Source organism: Artemia sp. Qi Xiang Cuo, chromosome 13 (genome assembly GCF_049724085.1).
Source record: "Artemia sp. Qi Xiang Cuo chromosome 13, ASM4972408v1, whole genome shotgun sequence".
Lineage (NCBI taxonomy): Eukaryota > Metazoa > Arthropoda > Branchiopoda > Anostraca > Artemiidae > Artemia > Artemia sp. Qi Xiang Cuo.
The window spans coordinates 45,079,789-45,096,528 of NC_142806.1; the positions used below are offsets into that span (position 1 = coordinate 45,079,789).

At 31.4% G+C, this 16,740-nt stretch overlaps 1 protein-coding gene across 1 annotated transcript in view; it reads left to right on the forward strand.

The window, feature by feature from the left end:
• Nucleotides 1-16,740, forward strand: part of LOC148945328 (tachykinin-like peptides receptor 86C) — a 668,425-nt gene that overhangs the window by 140,688 nt on the left and 510,997 nt on the right. The window contains exon 3 of the mRNA XM_089099007.1: nt 14,131-14,242. Coding sequence (XP_088955133.1) covers nt 14,131-14,242 — 112 coding nt within the window. The remainder of the gene's footprint in view (nt 1-14,130; nt 14,243-16,740) is intronic.

Here is a 16,740-nt window from a genome sequence, read left to right on the forward strand (position 1 = left end):
AGCAAGGGTTGTAAGTTATGCCCTGGGTTATATAAGGTTTTTATAGAAAACGTGGTCTTAGAAACTTCAAAAAGGATTCATTCGATTGGAAATTGAAAGGGCTAGTGAGTAGAGAGGGGGGTTCTACTCACGTACGTATCACTTGGTTTATGGTTTTCTCACTGACAATGAAAAAACAGGAATTTTCTCACTTGGAAAAACAGGAAATTTATCACTTTTATGTCTGTTTTCATGGATGGTTATGTGTGTTGGTCAATTTATTTGATGTTTTTCATGGTTGTCAACATCAAATTATGGATGTTTTATGGTTTTTGTCAGTGAGAATTATAAAAACAGGAACTTTCTCACATTTATGTCTGTTTTCATGGATGGTTATGTGTGTTGTTCGATTTATTTCATGTTTTTCATGTCTGTTATATGGATGATTTATGTCTGTTCGTTGTCAGTGAGAATGGACATGCTTGATGCGAATGTTATGAGATTGTTTAGATAGCCTAACTTGAGAAATTGATTTCCATAATCGCTAGGGGAAATTATTGGTTCACGAAGAGGGAATTAAAAAACAAACATTGCTTCATTGTTGTTTGGCGAACCTGACCTGAGAAATTGATTTACATAATCGTTAGGGGAAATTATTGATTCACGGAGGGGGAATTAAGAAACACTCTGGCTTCTTTAATCTTAGGTCTGAGGGATAAACGTTCTTTGGGTCAGACAGAAAAATTAATATTCTATTTTTAAAAAGGGCTTCATTGATCTTTAGTGTCATGAATTATAAATGACATCACTTGTTATCTTGGAATTATGCGGGAGTCTAAAGAGATAGAAATTCTATTTTTAAATACGGCTTCACGGAGCTTTAAGTCGGAGAGATAAATTGATATTCTAACGAAACCCTAATAGTTTAGCTAGGAAAATGTATGAGATGAAGAGATTAATGTAGGAAAGGGTTTCCTAGAAATTTGAAATGCGTTAGCGCAGAGATGCCAAACAAAAGAAACACGCTGAAATTACGTTTAGGGATTATTTGGGCGAAACCGTTTTATCCATTTTATGGGATTATTTCGGCGAAACAGTTAGAGACATTTTGAAAGAAGATTTTAGGAAAGGTTTTAGAAGAAAATTTGAGGGTGAAACTCTGTGGTCGTTATAATACACAACTTCCATTTGAACAGTGTTGTGAGGTCCTCTACCCCAACCCCAAAGGGTTCCGATCCCCCACCCCAACCCCGAAGGAAGCCCTCAGTCCTCAAAGGTCCCCCCAGCGCCCATAGGGCCCCACCCCCCCCAACCCTCTCCTCCGCCCCTCAAACGCCCTCCTCTTGGCCGCAAAGGGCCCCCCGCCCCCCCAAGGGCCCCCCCGACCCCCCCAGCCCCCCCAGTCCTCAAAGGTCCCCCGGGCCCGAGAAGCGCCGCGGACCAGGAGAGCATCACATGGGGATGCGCCGCAGGGGATGCGCTGCGTGTTGGGGGAAGCGCCGCGTGGAAGCGCTGCAGGGATGCACCGTTGGGATGCGCCACTGGAAAGCATCGCAAGAATGCGCCACAAAAATACGTCTCAGGAATGTGCCACTTTTTGTTAGAGTTCTAGTTTACTTTAATTTTAGTTACAATTTTGATGTTTTACCTTTGAGTTTCAGTTAGAGTTCTTGTTTAGTTTTAGTTAAGTGTTTAGAGTTCTTAGCTTAGAGTTTTTGTTGAAGTTCTAGTTTAGTTTAGTTTTAGTTAATAGTTTAGAGTTTTAGCTTAGAGTCTTAGCTTAGAGTTTTTGTTAGAGTTCTAGTTTAGTTTAATTTTAGTTAAGAGTTTGATGTTTTACATTTGAGTTTCAGTTAGAGTTCTAGTTTAGTATATTTTTAGTTAAGAATTTTGATTTTTTAGCTTAGAATCTTAGCTTAGAGTGTGTGATGAAGTTTTAGTTTAGTGTAGTGTTAGTTAAAAATTTAGAGTTTTAGCTTAGAGTCGTATCTTAGAGTTTTTGTTAGATTTCTAGTTTATTTTAATTTTATTTTAGAGTTTAGAGTTTTAGCTTAGTCTTAGCTTAGAGTTTTTTTGTTAGAGTTCTAGTTTAGTTTAATTTTAGCTAATAGTTTGATTTTTTTAAATATGAGTTTAATTTAGATTTCTAGTTTAGTTTTATTCAAGAGTTTTGTGTTTTACCTTAGAGTCTTAGCTTAGAGTTTTAATTTGAGTTCTAGTTTAGTTTAGTTTTAGTTAAGATTTTAGAATTTTAGCTTAGAGTTTTTTTTGTTAGAGTTCTAGTTTAGTTAATTTTAGCTAAGAGTTTGATTTTTTTACCTATGAATTTCAGTTAGAGTTCTAGTTTAGTTTTAGTTAAGAGTTTAGAGTTTTTAGCTTAGAGTTTTTATTGAAGTTCTAGTTTAGTTTAATTTTAGTTAATAGTTTAGAGTTTTAGCTTAAAGTCTTGGCTTAGAGTTTTTGTTAAGAGTTCTAGTTTAGTTTAATTTTAGTTAATAGTTTGATGTTTTACATTTGAGTTTAAGTTAGAGTTGTAGTTTAGTTTAGTTTTATTTAATAATTTAGAGTTTTTATCTTAGAGTATTAGCTTAGAGTTTTTGTTAGTGTGTGTGTGTAAGTTTTTGTGTGTGTGCGATTTTTTTTGTGTGTGCACATATCAATTCTATTTTCCTAAAATAATATAAAATTTTCGTGTGTGTATGTGTGTGTAATAAGTTTTTGTGTGTGTGTAAGTTTTAGTGTGTGTGTGAGTTTTTTTTTGTGTATTTTTTTGTTTGTGTGTTAGTTTTTTTTGTGCGTGTGTAAGTTTTTGTGTGCGTGTAAGTTTTTTTGTGTGTATGCAAGTTTTTTGTGTGTGTAAGGTTTTTTTGTGTATTTTAGTTTTTGTGTGTGTTTTTTTTTTTTTGTTTGTGATTGTTTTTGTGTGTGTGTGTATGTTTTTGTGTGTGTGTAAGTTTTTTTTTTGTGTGTGTGTAAGTTTTTGTGTGTGTGTAAGTTTTTGTGTTTTATTATGTCTTTGTGTGTGTGTGTAGGTTTTTGTGTGTGTGTAATTTGTTTTGCGTGTATAATTTCTTGTGTGTGTGTAAGTTTTGGTGTGTGTGTGTAAGTTTTTATGTGTGCGTAAGTTTTTGTGTGTGTGTAAGTGTGTGTGTAATAAGTTTTTGTGTGTATGTAAGTTTTTGTGTGTGTTTAAGTTTTTGTGTGTGTAAGTTTTTGTGTGTGTGTAAGTTTTTTGTGCGTGTGTAAGTTTTTGTGTGTGTATGTAAGTTTTTTGTGTGTGTAAGGCTTTTGTGTGTATGTAAGTTTTTGTGTGTATGTAGTGTGTGTTTAAGTTTTTGCGTGTGTAAGTTTTTGTGTGTGTGTAAGTTTTTTTGTGCATGTGTAAGTTTTTGTGTGTGTGTGTAAGTTTTTTGTGTGTATGTAAGTTCTTTGTGTGTGTAAGGTTTTGTGTGTATGTAAATTTTTGTGTGTTTGTAAGTTTTTGTGTGTGTTTAAGTTTTTGTTTGTGTGTTTTTTTTTGTGTTTGTTTAAGTTTTTTTTTGTGTGTGTAATTTTTTGTGTGTGTGTAAGTTTTTGTGTGTGTGTGTGTATTTTTTTGTGTGTGTTTGTAAGTTTTTGTGTGTGTGTGTGTAAGTTTTTGTGTGCGTGTAATTTTTTATGTGTGTGTAAGTTTTAGTGTGTGTGTAAGTGTTTATGTGTGTTTAAGTTTTTGTGTGTGCGTAAGTCTTTGTGTGTGTGTGTGTTTTGTGTGTGTGTGTAAGTTCTTGTGTGTGTGTGTAAGTTTTTGTGTGTGTGTAAGTTTATGTGTGTGTTTGTAAGTTTATTTGTGTGTGTGTGTGTAAGTCATTGTGTGTGTGTAGTCTATGTGTGTGTAAGTCTTTGTGTTTGTGTAAGTTTCTGTGTGTGTGTAAGTTTTTGTGTGTGTGTAAGTTTTTGTGTGTGTAAGTTTCGGTGTGTGTGTAAGTTTTTGTGTGTGTGTAAATTTCTGTGTGTGTGTAATTTTGTGTGTGTGTGTGTGTATAAGTTTTTTTGTGTGTGTTTATGTTTTTTTGTTTGTGTAAGTTTTTGTGTGTGTGTAAGTTTTTTGTGTGTGTGTATAAGTTGTTTTGTGTGTGTGTAAGTTTTTGTGTGTTTTTAAGTTTTTGTGTGTGTGTAAGTTTTTTTGTGTTTTTAAGTTTTTGTGTGTGTGTAAGTTTTTGTGTGTGTGTTAGTTTTTTTGTGTGTGTAAGTTTGTTTGTGTGTGTGTCATTTTATTTGTTTGTTTATGTTGGTGTGTGTGTGTATGTTTTTGTTTGTGTGTGTGTATGATTTTGTGTGTGTGTGTAAGTTTTTGTGTGTGTTTAAGTTGGTTATTGTTTTTTATTGTTTGTTTTTGTGTAATTTTGTGTGTTTTTTTAAGTTTTTGTGTGTGTGTGTTAGTTTTTGTTTGTGTGTAAGTTTTTTTGTGTGTGTGTAAGTTTTTTTGTGTGTTTGTAAGTTTTTGTTTGTGTGTAATTTTTTGTGTGTGTGTTTTTTTTTTTGTGTGTTTAATTTTGTGTGTTTGTGTGAGTTTTTGTGTGTGTGTAAGTTTTTGTGTGTGTGTATTTTTTTTTTTGTGTGTGTGTAAGATTTTGTGTGTGTGTGTAAGTTTATGTGTAAGTTTTTGTGTGTGTGTAAGCTTTTGTGTGTTTTTAATTTTTTTTTTGTGTGTTTATGTTTTTTTGTGTGTGTTTGTTTTTTTGTGTGTGTGTTAGTTTTTTTGTTTGTTTTAGTTTTTGTGTGTGTGTAATTTTTTTTGTTTGTGTAAGTTTTTTTTGTGTGTGTAATTTTTTGTTTGTGTGTATGTTTTTTTTTGTTTGTAATTTTTTTTTTTTGATTTTTTTTTTGTGTGTGTGTGTAATTTTTTTTTTGTGTGTAATTTTGTTTTTGTTTTTAATTGTTTTTGTTCGTTTTATTTTTTGTGTGTGTGTTAGTTTTTTTGTGTGTGTATTTTTGTTTGTATGTGTCATTTTTTGTGTGTGTGTGTGTAAGATTTTGTGTGTGTGTGAGTTTTTGTGTGTGTACCCATATCAATTCTATTTTCCTAAAATAATATAAAAATTTCCACTTCAATTCAGATTTTTCTCAAACAGATGAAAGAATTTAAAATACTGTTCTAAATTGTTCATAGAAGATAGAAAAGTTCAAGTTCTCTTCTGAATTTTACCAAAGAACATAATTCAATTCTAATTTCTCTAGAGAAAATAAAAAGCTTCCACTTCAGTTTTAAGTTCACCAAGACATGAACAATTTAAAGTTCACTTCTAAATTTTTCCGTAGAAGATAGGAAAAGTTATACTATGATTCTGATTATTTTCCATGAAGATAAAAAGTTTCACTTTAATTCTAAATTTTCTTAAATTCAATTCCGACCATTCTCAAAGAGATGAAAAAATTTAAAGTTCTGTTCCAAATATTTTCCCGGAAGAAGAAAAATTCAACTTCGATTCTGAATTTTCTCAATGAAAATGAAAGGTTATTGATCAATTCTATTTTCCAAAAATAATATAAAAATTTTCCACTTCAGTTCAGATTTTTCTCAAAGAGATGAAAAAATTTAAAATACTCTTCCAAATTTTTCATAGAAGATAGAAAAGTTCAAGTTCTCTTCTGAATTTTACCAAAGAACATAATTCAATTCTAATTTCACCAGAGAAAATAAAAAGATTCCACAGATTATTTTCCATGAAGATAAAGTTTTACTTTAATTTTAAGTTTTCTTAAATTCAATTCCGACCTTTCTCAAAGAGATGAAAAAATTTAAAGTTCTCTTCCAAATATTTTCCCGGAAGAAGAAAAGTTCAACTTCGATTCTGAATTTTCTCAATGAAAATGAAATAAGTTATTGATCAATTCTATTTTCCTAAAATAATATAAAATTTTACACTTCAATTCAGATTTTTCTCAAAGAGATGAAAAAATTTAAAATACAGTTCCAAATTTTTCTCATCTGAATTCTCTCTTCATCTGAAGTTCTCATCTGAATTTTACCAAAGAACATAATTCAATTCTAATTTCTCCAGATAAAATAAAAAGCTTCCACTTCAGTTTGAAGTTAACCAAGACATAAAAAATTTAAAGTTCAGTTAAAAATTTTTCTGTAGAAAACAGGATAATTTTTACTGTGAGTTTCATTATTTCTTTTGAAGATAAAAATTTCTACTTTCATTCTAAATTTTCTCAAATTCAGTTTTGACTTTTCACATAGAGATGAAAAAATTTAAAGTTCTGTTCCAAATATTTCATTGAAGAAAATAAAATTTATACTTTGATCGTGAATATTCAAGTTCTCTTCTTATTTTTACCAAAGAACATAAATCAATTCTAATTTCCCCAGAGAAAATAAAAACCGTCAAATTCAGTTTTAAGTTCACCATGACATGAAAAATTTAAAGTTCACTTCAAAATTTTTTCCTAGAAGATATGAAAAGTTATACTATGATTGTGATTATTTTTTATTAAGATAAAAGGTTTCACTTTAATTCTAAATTTTCTTAAATTCAATTCCAACTTTTCTCAATGAGATGAAAAAATTTAAAGTTCTGTTCCAAATATTTTCCCGGAAGAAGAAATGTTCAACTTCGATTCTGAATTTTCTCAATGAAAATGAAATAAGTTATTGATCAATTCTATTTTCCCAAAATAATATAAAAAGTTTCCACTTCAGTTCAGATTTTTCTCAAAGAGATGAAAAATTTTTAAATACTGTTCCAAATTTTTCATAGAAGATAGAAAAGTTCAAGTTCTCTTCTGAATTTTACCAAAGAACACAATTCAATTCTAATTTCTCCAGAGAAAATAAAAAGCTTCCACCGATTATTTTCCATGAAAATAAAAAAAAATTTCCATAGAAGATAGGAAAAGTTATACTATGATTGTGATTATTTTCTATGAAGATAAAAAGTTTCACTTCAATTTTAAATTTTCTCAAAGAAGTGAAGAAAAGTTCAACTTCGATTCTGAATTTTGCAATGAAAATGAAATAAGTTATTGATCAATTCTATTTCCCCAAAATAATATAAAAATTTTCCACTTCAGTTCAGATTTTTTCTCAAACAGATGAAAAAATTTTAAATACAGTTCCAAATTTTTTCATAGAAGATAGAAAAGTTCAAGTTCTCTTCCGAATTTTACCAAGGAATACATTTCAAGTCTATTTTCTCAAGAGAAAATAAAAAGCTTAAAAGTCAGTTGTAAGTTCACCAAGACATAAAAAATTTGAAGTTCAGTTCTAAATTTTTCCATAGAAGATAAGAAAAGTTATACTATGATTTTGATTATTTTCATGAAGATAAAAAGTTTTACTTTAATTCTGAATTTTCTTAAATTCAATTCCGACCTTTCTCAAAGAGATGAAAAAATTTAAATTTCTGTTCCAAATATTTTTACTGAATAAGACAAGTTAAATTTGGATTCTAAATTTCCTCAATTAAAATTAAATAATTTATTTATATATTATATTGTACTAAAATAATATAAAATTTTCCAATTCAATTCAGATTTTTCTCAAAGAGGAGAAAAAATTTAAAACATTGTTCACAATCTTTCATAGAAGATAGGAAAAGTTATACTTTGATTGTGAATATTCTTCATGAAGATATGGAGCTCCACTTTAATTCTGAGTTTTCTCGAAGAAGTTTAAAATGTACAAGTTTACTTCTGAATGTTCTTAGAGAAGAGAAAAAAAAGTTAGCTGAATTCTGAAATTTACCATTGAAAATGAAAAAGCTTCCATTTCAGTTCCTAATTTCTCAAAGACATAAAAAATTTAAAGTTTAATTCTAAATTTTTCCTTAGAAGATAGGAATGGCAATACTATGTTTGTGATTATTTACCTTGAAGATAAAAAGTTTCACTTTACTTCTAATTTTTCTTAAATTCAGTTCATTCATCTAACCACCAAAAACAATAGGTTAGGTTAGGTATAAATAAATATTAATGAATAATTAAAAACATTTCTCCATGTTTAAGTTAGGTTAGGTTAGGTAAACATATCACGAGCGCTCATGAAAAGATAACCTAACCTAACTTAAACATGGTAAAAAGATTAAATTAGGGTAGGTTAGGCTAGATTAAGTTAGGTTAGGTTAAGTTAGGTTAGGTTAGGTTAGCCTACGTACGCGCGCGTACGTAGGCTAACCTAACTTAACCTAACTTAACCTAACCTAACACAAAAAAAAACTTACACACACACAAAAACTTACACACACAAAAAAACTTACACACATACAAAAAATTACAAACACACAAAAAAAATAACAAACGCAAAAAAAAAAACTAAAAAAAAAACATAAACATACAAAAACAAAAAAACAAACACACAAACAAAAACTTACACACACACAAAACTAAAACACAAAAAAAAAATTACACACACACAAAAACTAAAACACACACCCATACATACAAAAAAAAAAATACAAACACACAAAAACTTACACACACACACAAAAACTTACACACACACAAAAAAACTTACACGCACACAAAAAATTACACACGCAAAAAATCTTACACACACAAAAAAACTTACGCAAACAAAAAAACTTACCCAAACAAACAAACTATAAAGACAACGAAAACTTACAACGAAAAACAATAATACAAGAACAAACAAAAACTTACACACACAAAAAAACTAAAAAAAACACAAAAAAAATAACACACAAACAAAAAATTAAACAAACAAAAAAAATTACACACACATAAACTAAAAAACACACAAAGACTGAAACACACATACAAACACACATAAACTTACAAACACACACAGAAACTTACACAAACACAAACCCATACACACACACAAAAACTTACACACACACACAAAAACTAGAACAAACACACAAAAACTTACAAACAAAAAAAAAAATACACACACATAAAAACTTAAAAAAACACGAAACCAAAAACACAAATCAAAAATAACACACACACAAAAACAAAAACACACACAAAAACTTAAACACACACACAAAGACTTACACACACACACAAAGACTTACACACACACAAAAACTTACACACACACACAAAAAAATTACACACACACAAAAACTTAAACACAAAAAAAAACATACACACACACAAAAAAATAAATAAACAAAATAAATTACATACAAAAGAATAACTTACACACACAAAAAACTAAAATCTAAAAAAAAAAAAAACACGCGCACAAAAACTTAAAAAAGCACAAAAAAACTAACACACACACAAAAACTTACACACACATAAAATAAAAAAAGAAAAAAATACAAACAACTCAATAAATAAAAACAAAAACAATACACACACAAAAAACTAAAATACACAGACAAAAACTAAAAAAAGAAAAAATAAACCTAAAACCAAACAAAAAAATACACACACAAAAAATTACAAACAAAAACAAAAATACAAACACAAAAAAACTAATTAAAAACAAAATTACAAACACACAAAAAATTAAACACACAAAAAAACTTAAACACACACACGAAAACTTACACACACATAAAAACTTACACACACACACAAAAACTTACACACACACAAAAAATTACAAACACACAAAAACAAACTAACACACACACAAAAAATAACACAAACAAAAAAAATAACAGAAACACAAAAAAAAATTACACACACACAAAAAATTACACACACACAAAAACTTACACACACACAAAAACTTAGACACACACACAAAACTTACATACACACAAAAAACTTACACACACAAAAAACTTACATACACACAAAAAACTTACACGCACACAAAAAATTCCACAAGAACAAAAAAAAATTAACAAAAAAAAAACTAATACAATAAAAAAAAATAACACACACACAAAAACTTACACACAAACAAAAACTTATTACACAAACATATACACACGAAAATTTTATATTATTTTAGTAAAATAGAATTGATATGTGCACACACAAAAAAACTCGCACACACACAAAAACTTACACACACACACAAACAAAAACTCTAAGCTAAGACTCTAAGCTAAAAACTCTAAACTCTTAACTAAAACTAAACTAAAACTCTAACTGAAACTCAAAGGTAAAACATCAAACTCTTAACTATATCTAAACTAAACTAGAACTCTAACAAAAACTCTAAGCTAAGACTCTAAGGTAAAACTCTAAACTATTAACTAAAACTAAACTAAACTAGAACTTCAATAAAAACTCTAAGCTAAAAACTCTAAACTCTTAACTAAAACTAAACTAGAACTCTAACTGAAATTCATAGGTAAAAAAATCAAACTCTTAGCTAAAATTAACTAAACTAGAACTCTAACAAAAAAAACTCTAAGCTAAAATTCTAAAATCTTAACTAAAACTAAACTAAACTAGAACTCAAATTAAAACTCTAAGCTAAGACTCTAAGGTAAAACACCAAACTCTTAACTAAAACTAAACTAAAACTCTAACTGAAACTCAAAGGTAAAAAAATCAAACTCTTAACTAAAATTAAACTAAACTAGAACTCTAACAAAAAAACTCTAAGCTAAGACTAAGCTAAAACTATAAACTCTAAAATAAAATTAAAATAAACTAGAACTCTAACAAAAACTCTAAGCTACGACTCTAATCTAAAACTCTAAACTATTAACTAAAACTAAACTAAACTAGAACTTCAACAAAAACTCTAAGCTAAGACTCTAAGCTAAAAACTCTAAATTCTTAACTAAAACTAAACTAAACTAGAACTCTAACTGAAACTCAAAGGTAAAACATCAAACTCTTAACTAAAATTAAACTAAACTAGAACTCTAACAAAAACTCTAAACTAAGATTCTAAGCTAAAACCCTGCGGCGCTTCCCTGCGGCGCATCCCTGCGGCGCATTCCTGCGGCGCATCCCTGCGGCGCATCCCTGCGGCGCTTCCCCCGACCCTCGAAGCATCCCCCTGCGGCGCATCCCAATGCGGCGCATTCCTGGCCCGCGGCGCTTCTCGGGCCCGGGGGACCTTTGAGGACCGGGGGAGGGCCTCTGGGGTCCGGGGGCTCTTTGGGGGTCCGGGGGCCCTTTGAGGACCAGAGGAGGGCCTTTGAGGGTCTGAGGAGGGCGTTTGGGGGGCTGGGCTCTTTGGGAGCTTGGGGGACCTTTGAGGACCGGGGGCTTCCTTCGGGGTTGGGGTGGGGGATCGGAACCCTTTGGGGTTGGGGTAGAGGACCTCACAACACTGTTCAAATGGAACTTGTGTATTATAACGACCACAGAGTTTCACCCTCAAATTCTCTTCTAAAACCTTTCCTAAAATCTTCTTTCAAAATGTCTCTAACTGTTTCGCCGAAATAATCCCATAAAATGGATAAAACGGTTTCGCCCAAATAATCCCTAAACGTAATTTCAGCGTGTTCCTTTTGTTTGGCATCTCTGCGCTAACGCATTTCAAATTTCTAGGAAACCCTTTCCTACGTTAAACTCTTCATCTCATAAATTTTCCTAGCTAAACTATTAGGGTTTCGTTAGAATATCAATTTATCTCTCCGACTTAAAGCTCAGTGAAGCCGTATTTAAAAATAGAATTTCTATCTCTTTAGACTCCCGCATAATTCCAAGATAACAATTGATGTCATTTATAATTCCTGACATTATAGATCAATGAAGCCCTATTTAAAAATAGAATATTAATTTTTCTGTCTGACCCAAAGAACGTTTATCCCTCAGACCTAAGATTAAAGAAGCCAGAGTGTTTCTTAATTCCCCCTTCGTGAACCAATAATTTCCCCTAGCGATTATGTAAATCAAGTTCTCAGGTCAAGTTCGCCAAACAACAAGGAAGCAATGTTTGTTTTTTAATTCCCCCTTCGTGAATCAATAATTTCCCCTAGCGATTATGTAAATCAATTTCTCAGGTTAGGTTATCCAAAAAATCTCATAACATTCGCGTCGAGAATGTCCATTCTCACTGACAACAAACAGACATTAATCATCCATATAAAAGACATGAAAAACATCATTTACCCCGACCAATCCACATAACCATCCTTAAAAACAGACAAAAATGTGAGAAATTTCATGTTTTTCTAATTCTCTTTGACACAATGAATAAAATATCCATAAATCGATGTTGACATCCATGAAAAACATCAAATAAATCGACCAACACACATAACCATCCTTGAAAACAGACATAAAAGTGAGAAAATTCCTGTTTTTCCAAGTGAGAAAATTCCTGTTTTTTCATTCTCAGTGAGAAAACCATAAACCACGTGATACGTACGGGAGTAGAACCCCCCTCTCTACTCTAGTGCCCTTTTTAATATTCGGAAGTGATTGTAAGGCAACTAACCCCCTCGCAAGCCCACTATTTCCCCAAACACATCCAATCAAAATTTTGAGATAGCCATTTTGTTTAACAAAGTTGAGAATTCTGGAAATTAGGTCTTTGAAGATTAAAATCCCCCTCACAGCCCTCAGTGCAAGGCTTGAAATTTATTCTCTGGGGGCATATAAGGTGTATATTGAAAGCGTGGTCGTAGAAACTGAAAAAGGGCTCATTCAATTGCAAATTGCGCAAGTGAATATAAAATAGCGCAAGTGTATCCAATATAAAAAAGAAAGTAGACAGATTTTTTTGCGAATGGTATCAAATTTTCTATTTCTGGTCAACTAAAAGAAGTATGAAACTAAATTAAATACTACTATATGTGTCCAGATTTTTAAAAGGGTGTATGTTGTTAAAAATTGCTTTAAATGTTTCTCCCGCATACAAATAGCAGGCCAAACTATAAAGTATTAAAAAAAAACAAAAGATTTAAAGTATTATTTTCTTTTTCCCTTAAAAGATTATGTCAATATAAAACGAACAGAAATTTAATAAAAAAAAAATTTCCACAAAACTAGTTTTTCAAAGAAAAGTAAAGAACTCCATTAAACCAAAAATGAGCAAAATAGAACCAAATAATCTACCAAGTGTGAAACTACCACAAATGAACATCGATAAATAAATGAAACCCAAAACAAACAGAAATTACAATAAATAACCGAGTCAAACTCAAAAAGAGCAGAAATTAACATGATTAGGGCTCAAAACCCCTACGTCTTCCCAAGGCCAGAACATAATTTGCAATTTACTGAAAAAAATACAAATTAATGTGTATTGTCAGTTTAATATACATATACTGATATTTAGTAATCAGAATATTAATATTATTTGATTTATTAAAGTTATAAAAGTAAAAACATTTGTACTCCGTCAGTTACATAGCAAATCATGTTCTGGCCTTGGGACGACACAGGGTTTGAAACATACTCATGTTAATTTCTGCTCTTTTTGAGTTTGACTCGGTTATTTATTTTAATTTCTGTTTGTTTTGAATTTCATTAATTATCGATGCTGATTTGTGGTAGTTTCACGCTTGGTAGATTATTTTATTTTAATTTTGCTTATTTTTGGTTTAATGGAGTTCTTTACTTATCTTTGAAAAACTTATATTTTGGAAAAAGTTTTTTTAATTAATTATGAAAAAAGGAACATTCAATATGAAATAAGGATTGTTTTCAGTAAAGTGCAAATTATGTTCTGGTCTTCAGAAGGCATGGGGAACATTCAGCTTCACTTATCTTAGAAGAAGCTCATTTTGTGTTTGACTCAGTTATTTATTGTAATTTCAGTTTGTTTAGGGTTTCATTTATTTATTTATTTACTTTTTTTTAGTTTTACTCTTGGTAAATTATTTGACTCTATTTCTGCTCATTTTTGGTTTAATGTAGCTCCTTACTTGTCTTTCAAAAACCAATTTCATAGAAAAAGTTTTTAAAATTAATCAGCATAAGAAGTTGATCTGTTTAGTATATACGTTGTGTTCAGATATCTTATTTATTAATTTGTGGTAACTTATTACGACGTTTGTTTTATGATTAACATTCATTACCATGGAAAGTATGACGCATTAAGCTTTAAATAGAAAAGGTTATTCAAACAGAGCCTCTAAATAGTTGTCAAAAAATTCGTGGTAACGAACTGTAAGTAAGAAGTGACTCGACCGAGTTGTTATCCTTTTTTTCTAAAATTATGCAAATTGTCTTACGCAAGTAACACATGTAGGGGTCGCTTTCTAAAAAACTGCTGATTACTGTAAATAGTTTAGTTTGAGACTTTGAAGCCCAGGCTTTTTCTATTTTTAGCAAATCGAAGCATGAGATCTGTTACAAATTACTTCCTTCTGAATCTCAGTTTTGCTGATCTTATCACATCCATCTTTAATTGCTCCATTACATTTGTCTTCGTTCTTAAAGGGTGAGTTCTTTTTGACCTTGTATCATATTTAGAAACAAACAGTTCTATGTCTAATTTTGTGATTTTTTTTCAAGTTGTTCAAAAATGTATCTGGCATTCCAACTCAGCTTGGTTTTGAATTCTGCCTTTTATTAAAGCATATTTTATTTGAATGAATTTAATTTAAAACGCTAGGCTAAACATCAGAGACAACATACCCTTGAAGAAACAGATCAGTTTTACCGATAGTAGAACCCCCTTATTGAATACTGGGCTTACATAATTTATTCATGGATTATTGATCCACGAAGGGGGAGAGATTTCTGAGAAATTGATTACATAATTGACTAGGAAAAGAGGGGAACTAGATTTCTGGGAAATTGATTGATCCACGAAGGGAAACTAGATTTCTGAGAAATTGATTTACATAATCGGCGGGGAATTCTATCATGAGGGGATTTCATTTTACAATATGGCTTCTCAGGTCTTTAGGTCTGAGAGATAAATTAATATTCTATTTTTAAATATGGCTTCTCTGATCTTTAGGTCTAAGAGATAAATTAATATTCTATTTTTAAATATGGCTTCTCTGGTCTTTAGGTCAGAGAGATAAATTAATATTCTATCGAAACCATAATAGTGTAAGTAGGAACACCTTAGATATTTTTCAGAAATTCATACGAGAGTAGAATGGGGGGTACCAGCCCCACGATTCACCCCTGCTGCCACCTATAACTTTTTGCACACCAAATAAGGGCATAGCCTCCCTAGGGAGAACACGTGGTTAATGGGGTCAATGACCTCTTTTTCCAAGATCGATTTATTTGTTGTTTCTATGTATAATAACTCCGGAACGAAGGTTGCACATGCGCATTGAATTCTAACGGGAACAATGTTATTGATCTAGGAGTCGAGGGGGAAGTGAATTTCCGAGAACTTGATTGTGTAATCGATTGGGAATTTTATTGATCCGATAACTGGAAACAGTTAGATCACGTGTTTCCTTCTCAGCCAATCAGAGGGCTTTGTTTACATAGTAGCGGCGGAGTGAATATAAAGAAATGAGTTTTGCTATAGTTTTATTAGTCTGTGAATAGAATTCAAGGAGTGAGAAGAAGAACAGTTTGACTTTACTCTTTTGGATATATATTTTTGATGGCGATGAGTGGAATGTTTACCCTATTAGAATTTGATAGTGGAGTTGATGATAATAATACAAGAGCACAAAACATTGCAGTGGAAATTAGGAAAGGATCACGTCTTTGTCTGGAGTGGGATGCAGTATATGCAAGATATGTGATATCATTGAGCAGATTTAAAATAGAAGATCAATTATGTTTTGCCGCAAAAGTTGATATAGCACATGTGAATAGACGTCACTGTGCATTAAGTGCATTGGTGAATCATATTGAAGACAATAAACAGTATTGCTAATTGTACATGCTCTATATTATTGATGTTGTTGTTCTAATTATTCAATAAAATTGTTTCGAAATCGAAAATGTTCTCTTTCTTGTCTGGTTAGGGCTAACGAATCAGGGTCAGTCTAGAGTCAGCAGTCGGAGTGAAAGGACTGAAAAATGAATAAATTTGAGAAAGAGAGAATTAGATCAAATCTAGTGTTTATGGAAAAACATTTGATTTTGGATGATGATTTTCTCGAGTTATCTCTTAAACGCAGGATATTCTCTTGTCAGTGGGACACTTGACAATATAATAAGGAGTGGTTCTCCCCCATTGGACTATTGTACGAAGCTTTTAAAATGTGATTCAAATGCTTATAGTCAATTTATTGATATATTAATTGGAACAAAGCAGAATGATATGGTGGATATACTTTTGAAAACATTGCCAATGGATTCAATGTAGATGGCTCCCCCCATCATTCGAAAGAGGTAACGTCACTGAGCTACTCCTCTCTCCCCCATTTCCCTCTCTTTGAATTTATAGAACGGAGAGGATCAGTTTCGTTTTAGCTGTGAGTGAGTTGACATCGGAAACAGAAAAATGTTCTATTTATGTCCATTGTGTGTGTACACTCTCGGTAGTTGGAATCAACGTGAGAATTGTACAGTCTTTGATGACCATAGCGAAAAGTGTAAATTATGTAATCCATGTAAAATACATAGCGGCTATGCAGTACAAATTAGAGGATGTAATTCATGTCTTGAGGAGGTGTGTGACTCGCATTCTAGAGGGCACCAGTGTTCCAATTGTCACTTTGATAAATGTGATCAGTGGGAGAATACTTACCCCGCTATGATTGGAAAGAATCCTAAACGTGATTTTAGTTTATTTCTACGAGATTGGTATCGTCGTGGATTTAAATTATTCTGGGAAGAGGAATCTGGTCTACGATTCAACTGTTGGGGTAACAAGAAAATTTGGTTTCTACGTCATCGTTGGGATGACACCACCTACTATGACTATAAACCAAGTGATTTTTATTTGTCAGTTACCGAATGTGATTCACCATTTGAAAACATTGTATGTGATATTGCTTCAAATAGACAGATTGA